The 18,774-nt window shown below is 43.9% G+C and overlaps 1 protein-coding gene across 3 annotated transcripts in view; it reads right to left on the bottom strand.

The window, feature by feature from the left end:
- Nucleotides 1-18,774, bottom strand: part of Cdc14a (cell division cycle 14A) — a 152,688-nt gene that overhangs the window by 67,372 nt on the left and 66,542 nt on the right. For all 3 annotated transcript variants that reach the window (XM_032897431.1, XM_032897432.1, XM_032897433.1), the window contains 2 exons: nucleotides 13,799-13,865; nucleotides 11,133-11,195 (listed from right to left, as the gene is read on the bottom strand). In XM_032897431.1, coding sequence (XP_032753322.1) covers nucleotides 11,133-11,195; nucleotides 13,799-13,865 — 130 coding nt within the window. The remainder of the gene's footprint in view (nucleotides 1-11,132; nucleotides 11,196-13,798; nucleotides 13,866-18,774) is intronic.

Here is an 18,774-nt window from a genome sequence, read left to right as displayed (position 1 = left end):
GGTGACAAACAACGCAGGCTGAGGCCACAGCTGGGGCTCCCTAACTCCGGGGCATCCAGTCAGGAACAGAGGGGTCCCAGGGGCTGAGCTCCAGCTTAGCTTAGCGGTGAGCGTCTGGGAGCGCGTGGAGGGGCCTTCTGCAGGAGACTTGGGTGGAGGGTCTGTACAAAAGACTTCCCCACAAAGGTTCTTGATGAGAAAGACAGTCCTTGGTTCCAAACTGTTTATTAATTGTTCATCGTTCGGAATAGGTGCATACCCCCTCCTCAGGGTGGCCAGAGATTAAATACAATTTGCAGGAAGGAATGTCTGGGAAGGGAAATTTATTGGCTAAACCCTCCGGGCCCATCTAGATACTTCATTATCATGTAGAACTCTGTTCTGTCTACATGTCTGGTTCTTCATGTAGGGTGCTGTGGTCATGTGTTCCAGACCAGAAATGTGGTTGGGGGTACAGGAAACACCTACCATCCTCACATATGAGGTGCCGGGGTTTCTGAACCAACTCAGCCTTACCAAGTTTCCTGGCACGGTCCACTATCTCACAGTAGACTTAACCACAGGATGTGAAAATCCAGTTTGCTTGCTGATGTCGTTTTAATGCTCAAGATATAAAGCCTGGGAACAGCAGTATACACGTTGTTATTGCCACTTAAAAGTCAGTGGTCTTGAACCAGAGAAAGCATGTGTTCACAGAAATCAAGAGGCCTATAACATCAGGGTTTCAGGGTAGGCAAAGGGTGGGGGGGAGGCTTACAAGAAAGGTTGAGAAAGATGACCAGACATTGCAAGAAGAGAAATGCAAGAGCGATCACATTACGAAATGAGGAAGAAAAATGCCTTCACAATCAGAAATTGGCCACAGGACCAAACCTGGCCTGTTTGGTTTTGGACACTCCTATGTTGGCGGAACATCACAAACCATGATAATTATAGAGACCACACCTCAAATGGTTTGAGAGGAGGAGGAGGAGGAGGAGGAGGAGGAGGGAGAGAAGTAGTCTATAATCCCAGCACTTGGAGAGCTGAGGCAAGAGCTCTGCTATGAGTTCCAGGCCACCAGAACTACAGTGAGACCCAGTATCAGGAGAGCAAAAACCAAAACACGCAAAGACACAGAGAAAGAAAGCAGAGAAAGGAAAGGAATAATCCAAACGATAATTAAAGAGGAATGGAAAAAACATAATTGTTTGGGAGAGGGGAACCTTACAAGTCTTAAAGGCTTAGCAGACTGTCTGTAAACAGCAATGAGTGTGCTTTCTTAGCACATGAGGAACCCCTGGGTCCCACCCCACTAGCAGCTGTAGTGGCCAGGAAGGAATCTGGCTACCTTAAACTTGTGGCCTCTCAGTGGTGAAATAAATACAACAAGATGACTCCAGAAGCATGCTTCAAATAGTTCTCATAGTCAGATCCCCGTGGGAGGCACAGCTCTGTAATTGCACCAGATGGTTGCGGACATGCCCACACATCTGCACTCTGAGGCCTCCCTGACCCTGGTTCTGGGGCAGGAGTATACATACAGTCCTGCCCACATACATGAACAAGAGGATCCCAGGACAAGCAGCATCCAGAGCCGACTCCAGTCTGCTCTACAGAGCTCTCCCAAGCACAGCCTTGCCCCATCACACACTGACGCCCGCCGTAGAGCAGAGACAGAGACATAACAAACATCACTGGTCCTCGCAGAATGTGCTAAAGGGAAAACTTAAGAGTTAACAACATCCACTGGTCGGTATGACAGTTTCCTAGTATAATGAAAGACATGGTCAGCCCAGACAGCCTCCAGCCATACCATAAACTAAGTTGGCATTACATACGAATCCCAGTCTTAAATCCACCAACCAGTGATTTGTTTTCACATGACTGAGTTTTTTAAGTTATAAATTCTTGCAGCATAGATGAGCCAATGATTCTATTTGAGTATTCTAAAAAAACGTATTCTAAAAAAAGTATTCTAACCCATAGTGAGTATGTTCCCTAGAGAGTTACTACAAAATCAGAATGCGTTCTTAATTAAAAGTCTCAGTCTAGAGGGTTAGCTGTGAGACTGTCTCCTAGTAATATCAGGTCTCACTAACGTGACTGCCCAAAGATGAGCCGTACAGGTATAATGTCAATGAACACACCACACTGGATGGATAAAAGCCCAGGGGGCTTCAACTCTACACAAAGAACTATAGGCAACTGACAGATTCTTGGAATGGGAGAGGTTTTCTTCCCCAGGGAAGAGCAAACCAATTAGTTATCCAATGCAAAACGGTCAGTATGAACACATACATACAGGTAGCATTACATGGACAGAGCAGACTATATCTAGAAATGTGTGTGTGTATTCATATGTATATGTATATGTATATGTATATGTATATGTATATGTATATGTATATGTATATGTATATGTATATATGCAGATGCATCCACTAATGATTAATGACAAAAGAGACCATGAATTTAAAAGAGAATGAGAGGGGTATATGGAAGGGAGGAAAAGCAAAGGAGAATGTTAAAATTGAAGTATAATCTCAAATTTTTTGAAAAACCAGTTTTGCCAATTTCCACTGAAAATAGATCACTCTGCTTTTGACATTCATTTGCTCGCCTGTTAGTTATTTCATTTCTTAAACACCGACTGACTCCTTGTGGTGAGTAGAGCCTGCTAGTGGGTTACTCTATTCATGCAAAGGCGGCTAAGGCACAAGCACAGAGCGTACCCAGAAGACACAGTTGTGTACATAGTATCGTCTAACGCAACACAACATGAGCCTCTCGGGGCTGAGAATGACCCAGGGAGCCACATAAACAGCCGGAGCGTCTCTCCCAACCCGCTCCTCCACCTCCACACCCAGTGTTAGGATTACAGACGGCTAGCCACCGTGACAGTTCTTACGCGGGCTCAGGGAATCTACAATCTGGTCTTCATGGTTTCTTTGGCAAGCATTTCTCTGATTGAGCCATCTCCCTGGTTCCAGCATTTTTTTTTTTTTTTTTTGAAAAGCAAAGTTTCCCAGCCAGAGTGATCAGAATGGAGCTGCCTGGGCAGGAACTGAGACAAGCAGAGGCCCCGACAGGTGTGAGCTGTGTTTAGTGGGTGTTGAGCAAATATGACCCTGCTCTCTGGGTGCCATGGTAAAAACCAATCAGAAGCCCCGTGCGGTGCCCGGGCTCCTACAGAAGCAGCTGCTCTGCTGTCATCAGGGAGATGCAGCCAGGTGTGGCTCTCACCTGCCAAGGTCAAAGATGTGGCCCAGATTGTCAGCATGTGAGAGAACAAAGTCATCAATCGCTCAACAATCTGAAAAAAATACCCTCCTGCTGACAGCGCCATTTCTCAGACAGCATTCTTTCAAAAAGTGGGAAGAATTTTGGTGGGGGGTGGGGATAATGAGAGCATCAAATATCTCAAAGGAAGCCATCTAATTAGTTGCTAAGTTCTGAGGTTGATCTTGAACTTTGAACTCTACTGAATCCCCAACTCTTTGAAACTGCACAGGCCAAAAGCTAAGTGAGGTAATAAATGTGACCCACAGTGATGAATGCCCCCTCCTCGAAGAAGGTCACCCCTGAAACTCCTTCCTCTGCACTTCTCCAGCAATCCCACCCACAAACAAGAAGGTGCTACTAATGGGCGACCTCCCTCTACACTTTCCTGTGAGGTCACCAGCTCATGGACCAGTGGATGGAAAAATAGTTCCTGGAAGGCAGAAGGAGCGATGAATTGAGGACCTAGCTTCAAAACCTTCCTAGTGGACATAAATTAAACGCAGCACCATAAATGTCCCATGGACTTTAGGTCTTTTTTGGTAAGAACAGTTTCCTCCCAAAAGAATACAGGAAAAGTTGACTGCTGACCCTGGGTATATACTTCACCATGGTCGGCTAAGCAGAAGAATGCCATGCTGGACTTCACCACTAGAGGGCGTACTGCCCATATACACTCAGGTACTTAGCATCGAAGTGCAAACTGAACACTGGGACTCTTATTTTCACATTTCTCCCTAGGACAAAAGGTCGATATTATTTCCGTGAACTGACCCATGGCTAGATTTCAAAGGAGTGGAGGCTGGGTTGGTTCTCGGGTTCTTTGAGAACACCTTACAAGCCCTGTCAGCAAGTACAGACATTTTGACACTGATCCCTGCAGAGAGCTTTCAGATCATGGTGTTTGGTTAGTTGTTTGTCTGGGTGGGTGGATGGGTTGGCTGGTTGGATCTGGATAGTTCCAGTCTTGCTGATAGAATTATGCCTGTTCGAGCAATGTCTGAGCAGCAGGACAGACGGGTTGACATGGGAACTGGAGAAACCGTATTCTGGAAGACATTTTCTGCAAGCCCTGTGTCTGTTGCTATGTCTTGGTCCTGAAGGCAGTAAGTCAACTACTGGTCACATGGAAATACCAAAATTCCTGGGGCATCCTTCTCCAAACCTCCTAAATTGGACAGGCATGAAAGGACTCTCACATGAACAGTTGGAGCAGATAAAGCACTGTCTAGTCTCTCTTAGACTTCTGCCACTCTGGGGGACCATGTGGCAAGCCTGTCATCTTGTGGAATCATTACCCTAGCCACCCATGGCTCCTGTGTCATACAACATGGACAGACCAGACTTGGGTATGCCACAGTATAAACTCCACACTGAACTTTGAAGGCATACTTTAAAAAAAAAAAAAACGTAAAATACTTCATTAATAATCTCTGTATTAGCTATATGTTGAAACATGTGGGATATACCGAATTAATTGAAATATAACTTTTAAAATAATTTCACTATTTCTTTTTAGCATTCCTAAATGTCAATACAACTCATATGATTAATTGTAGACAGCACCCTTCAGATTCTTGAATGGCGAGTGAAAGCAGACATAACCTCTAAGGAATGAGCACCGGTTCACCATTAGACTAGAAGCAAGTGATTACACCCTGCTGACCCATCCCCTGTAAGTAGCATTCTGGTCACAGAAACCCCCTCTAAAGGGCTGAAGTGATGACTAAGCAGTGAGAGCACCTGCCATGCAAGTACAGTGACAGCATCGAAGCCCCAGAAGCCCAGATAGTCTGGTGAGCACGGCAGCCCGCTGGTACATCTAGCCTCCAAAGGCAGAGACGGAACTCATAGAACAGGCTGGCTGGTAGGCCCAGTGGTACTGGTAAATCTGACTGAGAGAGCAACTCTTCCTTAATGAATAGGTAGAAGAATGATAGATGTATTGATCTTAGGCCTCCACATGCACATGTGTGTACATCCACCCCATACACACAAACACATGTGTGTCCCAACACATGCAAAGCCTTGCATGTGCAGGCACACCACACACAAACATAAAAATGTGAGAGACTATTTAATATCACAGATATTAGCCTTGTTGGTTTGTTTTGTTGTTTTATTGGTTGGTTGGTTGGTTGGTTGGTTGGTTGGTTGGTTGGTTGGTTGGTTGGTTGGTTAGTTGGTTGGTTAGTTGGTTGGTTAGTTGGTTGGTTGGTTGGTTGGTTGGTTGGTTGGTTGATTGGTTGATTGGTTGGTTGGTTGGTGGTTGGGTTAGTTGTTTTGGTGATTGCTTGGTTGTTTTGTTGTTTGGTTTTATTCGAGACAGGGTCTCTGTAACCCAAGGTAGCCTTGAATTCATGGCAATCTCGTGCCTTAGCTTCCCAAATACCTAGCTTTCTTAAGCCACACTATAAGTGTATAGTTTAGTAAAGAAGTTTCTATGAGTAAGATCAATAAAAACAAGTGACAGTTCATGCCGTCAAGGATGTAGGATAAGGGCACACTCATCCACTACTGGTGGGAGTGCAAATTTGTACAGCCACTAAGGAAATCAAGTAGTGGAGCCTCAGGAGGATGAGAATCGATCTACCTCAAGACCCAGCTGTACCACTCCTGAGCATATACCCAAAGAACAGTTCATCCTACCACAGAGACACTTGCTCAACCATGTTCGTTGCCGCTCTATTCGTGATAGCAGGAAATTGGAAACAACCTAGACGTCCCTCGACAGACAGATAAAGAAAACGTGGTTCATTGTCATAGTGTAAGGGACTGGGTGGCAGATAGATCTCCCAGGAAAGGGAAATATGAGATAGCAATGCATGGATGGGAGATGGGGACTGAAGCAGGGGATCAAGTGGGGAGGGCAAGGTAAGAGGGAGGTGGGAGATATAGGGAGATACAGCTAAAAATAAGAGCCATTTGATGGGTAGTATGGAAACCTAATACAGGAAAATCTTCCTAAAATACATATGTATTTCAAGGCAACCTGAATGAATTCACTAAATAATGGGGAGACAGAGCCCCAACCGGACATTTCTTGTCACCAAATGAAGCTTCCAAACAAGGATTGGGTTGCATGTGATTGAGTTGTTGACCACAGTGGTCCTGTGGGAATGCCCAAATAACCCATGCTGTGGCCAAAACCAAAATGGCAAGGCCCCATTGTTGGAGACAACACCTACACCACTCACTGAGCATGGAGAAATCAAGCTGGTGCCTACCTAGAGCTCTCACCCCATGTGCTAGTGTCTTCGGTAGAGGAGGACACTCTGCAGGCTACCAAAGGAGAAATATAAACGTCAGCTTAACCACAAACCCATTGATCTACAATGGTGTCCTGCCTGCAAGATTACACTAAGGCAATGGTGGCCCAAATCTTGTGGGAGTAACCAACCAGTATCTGCTTTGGCTTAAGGGCTACTCCCCAAGATGGAAGCCATACCCAAATCTGGTTGGGTGACTAAGATCCTGGGATTAGATAGTCTAGGAACCTAGGAGAAAACCAAATACTACTGTTCTTAAAAAAGCCATCTAATGACATTCGGCTGTACCAATAGACTGGTGGCTTGTTCAGCAATCACCATCGGAGCTTCCTCCTACAGCATGTGGGGACAAACGCAGAGACAGACCCACAGACAGACACTAACACGCCAGTGGAAAGAGTGTAAGAGTCAGGGGATGAAAAGAGCCAGAGGGCCACGAATACAAGGCCCTCTAAATCAACAGGATAGAAGAGCATCCGAACTCACAGAGACTGAGGCAGCAAGCACAGGGCCTGCAGGGTCTGCCTCGATCCAGTCGTAGAGTTGAAGGACGACGTGGATACAAACCCTCATCTTTAACCCAGGACAGTCTCCAATTGAGAGGCACTTGCAAATGAAAACTTAGTTTTCTCCAAGGGAGTCTCATGGGGGAAACAAACCCCTTAAGGGTAGGCTGCATACACAGTAGTAGATGGCCACAGAATCTTTGGAGTGCTTGCTCTCTCTCTCTCTGTCTCTCTCTCTCTCTCCCTTCTCTTCTCTTCTCTCTCTCTCTCTGTCTCTCTCTGTCTCTCTCTCTCTCTCTCCCTTCTCTTCTCTTCTCTCTCTCCCCTCCCCTCTCTCTCTCCCTTCTCCTCTCTTTCTCCCTCTCCCTAATTTTTATTTATTTAAACATATTTTTTCTTCTTTCTTTTTACCCTAAAGGTCCTTTAAGTATATATTATGACTTCCAACTCAATGTTTTTAAGGGATTCCTGATTGCACAACCCAGCAGACCTCTGTCTCTGATCTCTTGTGCCTTTTCTTGGGTTCTTTTTATTTATTTGGGGTTTTTTTCCTATTCCAATGTGTTAGATTTTCTTTTTTCTTATTATATGTTATTTCATTTTATATTATTCTATTGTTATCCCTTAAAAGCCTGTTTGCTTTCTAATGGGAGACAGGAAGGGGGTGGAACCAGATGGGAGGAGAGACAGGGAGGAACTTGAAGGCGTAGTGGGAGGGAAACTATGATCAAGATATATTATGTGAGGGTAAAAAAGAAATATATTTTCAATAGAAGGGGGAAGCTCCTATGAAAAGATTCATCCTGAATATCTCAAATCACTCCCAGTGAATCTCACGATTGCTGTCAACAACACAATTTTGCTTTGAAATCTGTAAGTCCTTCCCCGGACATGACTTTGTTGCCTGAAATGCTGGCTCCTCCATGGTTCAGCAAATGACCAGGCTCCCTGGAGCCGTGCAAACAGCAAGCCGCATTATGACAAGGGGTGCCTGGGCCATGGACCATCACAAATGACCCTTTATTCAATTAGTCATCAAGCACACTTTGAAGAAATGCCTACCACCTGTGAGCTGCGCTTTGCTTTGCTTTGCTTTGCGACGTTCTCTTTGATAAGCTGTGTGATGGGGTAGACGATCCATGCACACAAAGGGAAGACATTTGACAACAAAGCTCTCTAGACAGTCACCAAAATCCTTTGCTCTGCCCCTACCAGCTGGGTTCTTGTTAATTCAGGTAAAGGCAGGAGGACCATACTGTCACCATTTATCACCCTGACTGATGTGTGTAAGACTTGTCAGTAGCTGTCTCAACAGCAGGGCGTGGAAGGCAGAGGGAAGGTCCACTAGGTTTCTGTTTCGTTGTTTTCTCTGTGTGGTAGTGTTTGTGCTGCCTGTTCTTTGTCCATCCCCCAAGCCTGAAGCACTCTTTTCAAGCGAAATGTCTTTAGCATTTAACGGTCTATTTAATGGTCTATCCTCCATGTGCACACCCTCAGGGCAGAGGGCAGGCACCTGGGGCTCTTTGGAGATGGCATCTGAAACATTTTATTTGGGGGTTCATTACAAGAGGACAAAATCACTTCACAACTTTAGGTACATGGCCTTAAAAGACACCTATACAAGTGAGAGGTTTTAAGATACATGAGTCATTAGCTTCAGAGTAAAACACCTCAACTCACACACCACGGCTATATGCATATGTGCATGAGATCCTCATGCATATATGTATGAGACGGAGTTGTTTTATCTTTACAAAGAAGTATTAAACTAGAAGCACTCTTCTCTGTCCTTTCAAAAAAATAAATTGTAGGAAGCATTCCAAGAGAAGTATAAGTCAGTTCGCTTTTTTATGATGACTACATATGTGGTTGAGATATATATATATGTGTACATATATATGTATATGTATATATATGCCAGTCTTGTCCATTATAAATGTACTGCCTTCTGTTTCTCGTTTATGGGATTGCTTTCTGTTCTTTTCTTTCTTTCTAAAATGAAAAGATTCTTTTGCTACTACTAAAACTCACACACACGCATACACATGGGGGATGGGGCAGGGAGACATGGGGAAGACATAGGGAGACAGAGAGAAAGAGTTTAAACAATAGCCTGTAAAATTATGTTAAACTCATTAACCTTGGAAGACAGAGGTTTCTGTACTTAAAGACTTCTATAGAAGAACAGAGTATGTTTTCCTCTAGGCCACATCCCATCCACAGGAAATGTGCAGTGTAGTTAGGAAATTAAAAATGCAAATGACCTTGATGTAAGGAAAATAGGCACAAACTGTAAAACTTGGGGGACAGGGGATGCCAGAGCGGAGATCTGGTCTCCACAGACTCTGTACAAACATGAAATGAAGGAGAAAAGTAGAAAAATGGAGAACTGCGTAGAGCAAGCTTGGATGGAGCAGACATTCTAAAAGCAGGCAGCTCGAACGGGAACAGACGGAGCAGGAGTGGGCACAGCGAAGAGTCAGGCAGTGAGGCTCCAGAGGCAGCCAGAGCCTGGCAGAGCTCAGAGAGTCGGACTGGAAGTCACAGCTCAGCCCAGCTCAGCTCAGCCCAGCCCAGCTCAGCCCAGCTCAGCTCAGCCCAGCTCAGCCCAGCTCAGCTCAGCTCAGCTCAGGGCCCAGAGCAGGACGAGATGGGAGTGCTGTTTTAAGATCATCTAGCCAGGACTATGGAAGAAGCCTGAGAAAGGGGCCAACGTTCAGGTAGTCCAGGGTGAGGAGTTCTGAGCCAGGGTAAAGGAAGTGACGTCAGAGAGCAAAGTGAGATAACGCACCCTCTGGCAGCAGCCGTGGGAAGACAACACTCACAGGATAGTAAGAGGTAAAAGGGGGAAATTCTAGTCTGGAGCCCGGGTGAAGCGTAGGCTGCCCATGGCGGGCACACATTAGCACAGATGAGAGCATCAGAAGACCAAGTCTGTTCATGAGAGATGAACACAGAGCACGTTTTACACACGAGTAGACATGCTCTGGACACCAGCCCAAACTGGGAAGGCTGCCTGACGTGCTACGGGGAGTACTTGACGATTCTCCTGAGAAACCCAACAGAGGAGCTACGGTTAAGCAGTGTTGGTCTTCCTCACATCCTACAGACTCCTCGGCCCACAGAAAATGCAAAATGCTTCTGCGCCTCTCCTCATCCCACTCCAAAGTGTTCCTGAGCACTGAAGTGAAGCAGGACCCGAGTAGACAGGAATTCCTAAACACAGCGTCATGGAGTCGTTGAAAGTATTATAAAACCTAATTTTGCCTTAAATAAAACCTCACTTTTAATGTAAAAGTTATTCCACTTTTGAAGTGAACTACACTTCAAAATTACCTATCAAAAGGTACAAAGAGACTGTCAATAAAGTTTGATAAGAGAATAAATATATAAGTAGGTTGGTAGGTAGGTAAGTAGGTAGATGATTCAGATAGATAGATAGATGGATAGATGATAGATAGATAGATAGATAGATAGATAGATAGATAGATAGATAACAGATGGATGGATAGATGATAGATAGATAGATAGATAATAGATGGATAGATAGATGATAGATAGATAGATAGATAATAGATGGATAGATAGATAGATGATAGATACATAGGTAGGTAGATAGATAACAGATGGATAGAAGATAGATAGATAGATAGATAGATAGATAGATAGATAGATAGATAGATAATAGATGACAGATGATAGATAGATAGATAGATAGATGACAGATGATAGATAGATAGATAAGATAGATAGATAGATAGATAGATAGATAGATAATGGATGATAGATGATAGAAAGATAGATAGATAGGTAATGGATGGATGGATAGATGATAGATAGATAGATAGATAGATAGATAGATAGATAGATAGATAGATAGATAGTGGATAAATAGATGATAGATAGATAGATGAAAGACAGGGCTCTTTCCTAAATTAAAATTTTGATGACTCCATAATTACCAAAGCAGACCACTATTTTTTAAAAAACGATAAATGGTTTTTATTTAACAGACAATACTGAGTGTTAGAATTTTTTAAAAAAAAAATCAACTAGCATGAAATTATATTCTACAAAAACAATTAAGTGTACAAACCTCATAGTGTTCATATTCATCCGCATCAAATGTCTCAAAGTCAAAAAATCCATGCTGTAATCCCTAAAAGAAAGACTGATTTAGTTTTTTGCACACGACACAAGTAAAACTCTACTGATCGTTTCTGGAATGTCCGATCACAAAAGGGTCCCGCTAACCTCCACGCAAAAGCTTCGACTTTAGCTTCTTACCGCGTCTCTATGAATCACTGACAACGTGGAAACTAAATACTCTGGGTAATGTGAAATGTGCCTCTCAAAGGTGCTTCTTCTCCAATTTATATATCATTTCTAGATGCAAAACTAATAGCGAATATAAAATGGAACATAGTGGAAAAGTTAGAGCCAAAGCCTATTGGGAACTAAACTCAGGACAGAATACACTAGTGACAAACGTCTCATAGAGAGCAAAACCATTTCTTAGAAAATGGTATCACACTTGTATCATACTGAAATATATACCAAACAGGAATTTTCATTAAATTCCTAAAACTCTACTCTGTTTCGCACTTGTTTTCTCACTGTATTCTGAGATAAAATGAGCATTACCATCTGCCCCTACAATTCAGAAGGAAGAACGGGTTTTCCTTAACAACAGAAGCCTTTCGTATTTTTCTGAAGCAGGGAGAAAATTCTTTAAAATCACCTAGCTTGCTCACAGCTAATACTTTCAGGAAAACAGAAGTCTTTTTTTTTTTAATAAACCAGGAAGCTATAAACATGACAACAGAACATAAAACCACTGGTATGCTTAAAAGTTACATGATCAAGTCATTAAAAATAGACAGCGTTGCCAGTAGGCCAAGCTGCAGTACACGGAGGTGAGTGTGCGTTGCAAAACGTGGAACTTGGACCTTCTATGCCGGAGACACCAAGGTTACTCATAAAACACGCTCCTCAGACCGATCTCAAAGCTATTAAATCAGATTGCTTGGGACTAGGGCCAAAAATTAACCTCTTCGAAGTACTCATTTCTGTAGACACAGTCTCACTGAGCCTAGGCTGGCCTTGAACTGGCTGAGGATAAAGAGAAGGAGAAAGGGGGAGAATCTGTATGAGGGGCTACAGGGAGGAGGCGGGAGGCTTATTTGGAATAAAAAGTGAATACATTAATTAATGAATGAAAAAGAAAAAAAACCTCCTTGAAGACACCCTAACATGAGAAAAGACTAAGCTTTAGAAAGCCTTTATTCATGAATAACGTCACACCTTTTCTGTAGGGCAGGAAGGATGTCATAAATTTCTATATTGAGGTGTCAGATACCATAAAAGGGACCGGAGATGATCCAGAGGGAACTGTGTGACTTTCATGATCCTTACAAAAGAAACAGCCTCTATCAGATGGAAAGACCAGGACAATAAACGCTCTCTTCCTCTGGCATGTTTCCTAAATGTTTTATTAATGGCTTGTATGTTGGGTAACCTGCTCATTAAACCCCTAGACTATTATTTATGGTCGAGCATTTGGGCAATACCGCTTGCGAGAATGGGGTTGAATGTTTCCTTAGGTTTTGAGTTTGGTTTCTTTCTTTTTAACTGCTTTAACGTTTTTTTGAGAGCTGAAAATAATTTAAGGGGCTGGAGAGACGGCTCAGCAGTCCAGAGCATTTGTGGCTCTTGCAGAGGACCCAGGGTGGGTTTCCAGCACGTGCACTGCGGTTCACAGCCCTCCACGGCTCTCGTCCCCGGGGTTGCAATGCCCTTCTCCAACCTCTATAGCCACGGCGTCCACACAGTGCCAAACACATGTGTGCAGGCAACACACTCACACCCATTAAAAAAACACACATTCTTTTAGATAAAAGAATTTTAAGAATGAGTCTATAAAGTCATAGACAGACATTAAATAGAATATTTACACTGATTTTCCCAAAACAGGGCAAAGCCCATTTTATGTTACATCAGAAAAAACAGGACTTTGAGATAGAATACTTCTGCTCCTAGCTGAACAGCTGACGTCATGCGCACAGGCGCCACTCCCATGTTCACCGTGTAGTTGCGTCCTCTGGGTCCTCTACACAACACCCTGCAGAGCTTCTCAGGTTGTAAATTAAGCCCGTGCCAAACGTTGCTTAAAGTTTCCATTAGATACATAAATAATTAAATAACTATGCTTAATTAACCAACTTTACAGTGCGTCAGTCACCCGAAGGTATTGTTCAAACACAGACCACAGGGTCCCACCCTCAGACTTTATGATTCAGTTCAGTCTGGGGTGCAGCCAACCACTGACAACGGTGGCTTAGAGAACTTCTTGCCCCTCCCGCACTGAGAGCTTGAATAAAGACAAATGACTGATGGGGCCATGCCACGGCCACAGCAGCAAAGGAAGTAAAGTGGGTTCTCCGCCTCCAAATATTTCCATCTGAGGTCGGCTGGATTTGTGAATAAAGAACCAAGATGGGAGTTTATGGAGGGGAAAGAGTCTAACGATCTATGAAGATGGCCAAAGTATATGACATACATGCATGAGATGTTCAAAGAATAAAAATAAAAATTTTAATCTAAAAAAAAAGAGCAGAAACTGAAGGCTGGCTATATTTCACAAAAGAATTATCCAGGAGGTGAAAAGTCCCTCTCTTTACTGACTCTAGATCGTTCCAATAACAAGTAAAGGTGTTGACAACTATTCCTTCCCCGGCTATGCCACAAGCGAGATACCATTACCTTTCTGATTCCTTGTAAACAGTCAAGGACGGTGAGGTTGTAAGTGCAATTTCCAAAGGACGCATCCCTACAAGGGCAAACAAACGGCATTAGAAACACTAATGCAGGCTTCAAATACTGGACCACGGGGGAAGACAGTTTATTCAGATTTCCACCCTGCTGGCTGCACTCCAATCTTGGATGGAAATGAAGGTAATGACAGAAGCCATCCACAGGACCAGTCATTCCATTGGCTCAGCAACCCTGCACAGGGACTAAGGGACTCTGACCTCACAATGAATATCCTTAAGAGGGGGCTAAGCCCTTCCTCTCTGAATCTTGAACCCCAGTGGGGTTGGGGAAAAAGGGGAGGATGACAGTAACACCCAAAAGCTTCCATCCACAGGACCGGTCATCAGATGCGATAAAAATGACCAACAGTCCTCCGTCTAGTGCCTGGCACTTAAATATGATGCCCATTGTTATCCTTGAGGGCATGGGGATGGACACAATCTTGTTATATAATCCCACTAATCAGGAATGACACTGTAGATCAGGCAAGCCTCACACTCGTAGCAATCCTCCTGTTTCAGTTTCCGGAGAACTAGAATCACAGGCATGTGCATTTCAGGACACCTGGTCCATGGTTACTCTTAGTAACAGTCTATTGGGTTGTTTTGTCAAGTGAAGTAGTCATGACTATATAAGCATCTGGCAGGGGAGCAATCTCCTGTTAGGAACCGGTGAACCCAAGCCTGGAAAGGTACCAAGCCAGAGTGGCAAGGGGTGGGCAACATCGGCGGGTTTAACACGTACATGCCATCCCTCCACTACAAAGGACAAGAACATAAGTAAAATGCAGTAACAATCCCCAGTTTACTAGGGTCAATAAGCGTTCTGAATTACTATAAAGTGCTCTCAAAAAGGCTAGGAACCGAAATGAAAAATTATTTATTTAATATTAATATTTATCATTTATTATTACGTGTGCGTGCATGTGTGAAGCTACCTTGAGGCAAGCACTGAGAATTGAATCTGGGAACTATATGTTCTTAACCACTGAGCCATCCCCTCCAGCCCAAAACAAGGTTTCTAGTTAAAAATAATGCTTAAGCCTACTGTGCTGAAAACTGAAGACTCCAGACTGTTTTGTAGAGCAGCTTAAGCCGGGTCTGTTTCAGGCAACCTAAAACTAAAGTATCAAGTTCGGGTCAGCTAAGCAGGAACTCGTCCTGGAGCTTTAACAGAAGCAGTGCTCCGAAATGTGTACAGAAAGAAACTTGACCCCGAGTTTCTCGGTCCCTCAGCTGGGCCCCACCGCTGACCCAAGAAAGAGAGATGTCAACCACTGAGCCTGGCACAGTCAAACGTCCCAAACAAGGTTGTCTCAAGGGCAGCATCCCGGGAGAGTGCCAATAGAACCCTTCCTTCCACACACAATCAACAATAAAGCCAAGTGTTGTATCACCAACCATCCCGGGGAGCTTGAAACTCAAGGTCCCGTGGCTTCTAAGCCACAAGTTAAAAAACACAGGCTTGACCACGGAGCTTCAGTATCTGATAACATAAAAACAGCGACCTCCCGAGACTTATAGAGACGTCTCTTAGGCCGTCACACTTCCATGTCCGCCTGTGCGAACAGGAAGGCCTGACCAAACTTCAACAGGGGCTCTGCTGACTTTGTCCATGTTGTTTGTAAGTGACACCTGAATTCACACATCCAAACCAAACAGTTCCCTCTCCAGCTACCTTGAAACGGCCTGAGATTCGAGCTGAAATACTAGTTTATAGGAATACATATGCCTTTGCACACAACGGTCTCTTTGGAGTAAGAATTCATCATCTTTGCAAACACCACCTCCTCCTTCCCACCCCCAAACCCACCCCACCCTGACCCCCAGTGATCTGATGTCAACAGACCCATTATGTATTAAACTATTGTTCAATACATAAGAATGCATAAGAAAAAATACATAAAATTAACAAAAAGGGAAGTCGGTTGAATTTAAAGAAAGTTAACCAAAATATAAAAACAGAATTTATAATACCTTGATTGTGCTTTTTAATTGGTGAGGGTGTGTGGCCCTGTGAGTGTGCTCACCTGGCATGCATAAGCTCCCTGGGCCACACCCACCAAAGTCACATTCGGTAACTGCTTTAATTTCCAAGAAGGTGTAAATATAGATAATATCTTAAGCTAATAGCGTGATAGTAAGGTGCCTGTGATTTCTACTACGACAGCCACATTGCTGAGTCTACTCTAGCGAAGTTCCGACATTTGTCCTTGAATCGAATCTCAGAAACTGGAAGGTTGGATGAAAATAAAAGCACAAAGTTCTTCTCATCCAGATTCACTGACTCCGGATTCTCTTGGTAAATCCAGGTTTCAAGTTACTGCTGTAACTGCTTCAAATTTGAAAATACGAAGCAAAACTAATTTTGAGGGCCGGGGAAGGAGACAGCTCGGGGGCGAAAGTGCTGGCCTTGTACATTTGAGGATGTGAGCTGGAGTCCTAGAATCCACATTAGTTTGCTTTGTTACTTTGGTTGGTTGGTGGTTTTGCTTTGTTTTATTTTAAGCCCAGCACTAGAGAGGGTAGGGGACAGAAGAGCTGGGATCCTTAGGGCTTGCTAGCCAGCTGCTCTAGCCTCCTTTGCAAGTGAGAGTCGCTGTCTCAAAAATGAGAGTGGATAGTGCCAGGCAGTGGTGGCACATGCCTTTAATCCCAGAGTCAGATAGAGCTCTGTGAGTTCAAGACCAGCCTGATCTACAGAATGAGTTTCAGGACAGCCAGAGTTAACAGAGAAACCCTGTTTCCAAAAAATAAAAATAAAAATAAAAAATTTAAATGGATGATACCTGAGGAAGGATACCCAAGAACTACTTTGTATTTTAAGGAGGAGGAAACATAATTCCGAGACTTGGAGACAAGTCTATCTGTACCCCTAGATGCTTTTGACCTAGTACATAAACATAAGGTACTCCCGACCTAGGATGTCTGAATGTCTACAAAGAACGTTGAGATTTTGTGCTTTCACAGCCCCACCACGAATGACTAATGAGCAGGCTATGGTGACGGGGTGGTCAAATCTGCAGAACTGTGGAGGAGATAACATGCCAAGGAACTGACTCTCATGAGATCTGAAAGTTTACTGAAGAAGTTGAAAGACTTTACTCCACAGGAGCAGTGCTACCTCCCATCAAAGAAACCAGCCCTCCTTGAGAAACAACAGCAGCGCCTTAGAGTAGGGAAACAGTGAGAGCTGTTTGTAAATGGAACACAGCACACGTCCCTGAAAGCCACCAGGATACCTGCCCAGCCCGACCTGCAGACTCTTGGAAGAGCCCGTCAGGAAGGTTTTTAATCTCTGTTATAAAACAAAAAGAACTTTGGAAGTTTGGGGAAACAGGCTCTCTTTCAAAAGTCCCTTCCTGCTCTGAATGCACGGCTCAAGGCTTCTGGTTCTCTCCTTCTTTTCCTTATCACTCTCCTTCCCAATAGAAATTCAACATTTTTAGGACTCTGTGATCTTCTTAAAAAGAGCCAGTCACCCAAAACTTGTTTGCCTCCATATGGTCTGTCAGCTACCACACTGTCTTTGATTCTCCCTTAAAAATAAGACATCACTGAAGACTTGCCCTTCTCCATCTTTCCGATGGTTTTTAGCGTAAGCATAGTGTTGTACGAACCACTGCCAATCAGTCCAGAACATTCTTACGACATGCAAAGGAAACCTATTCGCCAGCAGTTGCTCCTCTCCCTGCTGCTCCACCAGCCCCTCCTGAGCCCAGTGTGTCTGGATTCCTTACTTAACCCTAGATCCTCGCAACACTCTGCAAGCATCATCCCACCAACAAAAGCTTGCCCACGTCTTTGAATGCTCTCTTCTCTCGATGCCTGGAGTTTCGTTTTACTTCTCTACCATTATTCCCCAACCCCCTTGCAAAGAAAATCATCCTTTACAGTCTGCAAAGGGAAACCTCTACAGGCACAAGTTCGAGCCCCACCCTTGTCACTCAGACCCTCTGCCTAGACTTTAATGAGCATCAGTATTGCCTGGCTCATTAAGAAAAAGATGTATAGGTCACATCGTGTTTCTAAACCAGGATGTTGAAGACAGAGTCTGAGGCCCTGCATTGCTAAAGCTCTCCACTGGTGCCCATTTGGTTGGTAGGAGGAGACACCATACCCAGCAGTATCATCTACATAAACTACTTCTGCCCAGCAGCCCCCAAATCTATCTCTTTAGAACATCTTAGAACTCTGAAATAGTACAGTAGCCAGATGTGATGGCATATGCCTGTAATCCCAGTATCTGGGAAGCTGAGGCACAGGGCTTTCTATGAGTTTGAGGCCAGCTTAGACTAAGCAGCAAGATCTTGTCTCAAAACACAAAAGCAAAAACAAAAAACAAAAACAACAAAAAAAAAAACAACCAGCAACAACAAAACAACAGGCCCTGCACCCCAAAAATATGTTTTGAAATAGTATAACTAGCCACCTTTCCATTTAGGTGCCTCACGTTCATTGTGTGAGAAAGAAATCTCTTGGGCTCGGGGTGTAGCATTGTTGGTAGAATGCTTGCCTAGAATACACAAGGCCCTCCACTGGATGCTAAGCACTTGAGAAAGCTGGGCCTCGTGGGAGGCCCCTGCAATCACACTGGAAGCGGGGGAATCAAAAAGTCAAAGTTACCACTAGCTACACAGCCAGTTCAAACACTGCTTCAGCTTGACGCCCAGCTGGGGTAGAGGGGTGGTGGGGCCAAATCTTTCCCTACCAAAATCAGTAGCAACCATTAGAGAATCTGTCATAGGTGAAAAATACAACTCCCAGCATCCCTCAAGCTCCTCCCACTTGCGTCGTTTCCCCTCTTAGGGTCTCCGGAAAGCATTCTACTCCCAATTCTAGTGACATGTTTCCTAGTCAGTCTTAAAAGTTTTGTTTTGTTTTGTTTTGTTTTGTTTTAAAGCACATCTCTTCACTGACTTCCAA

Source organism: Rattus rattus, chromosome 3 (genome assembly GCF_011064425.1).
Source record: "Rattus rattus isolate New Zealand chromosome 3, Rrattus_CSIRO_v1, whole genome shotgun sequence".
Classification (NCBI taxonomy): Eukaryota; Metazoa; Chordata; class Mammalia; order Rodentia; family Muridae; genus Rattus; species Rattus rattus.
Note: the sequence above shows the minus strand (reverse complement) of the source record. Positions and strands in the feature narration are given on the sequence as shown.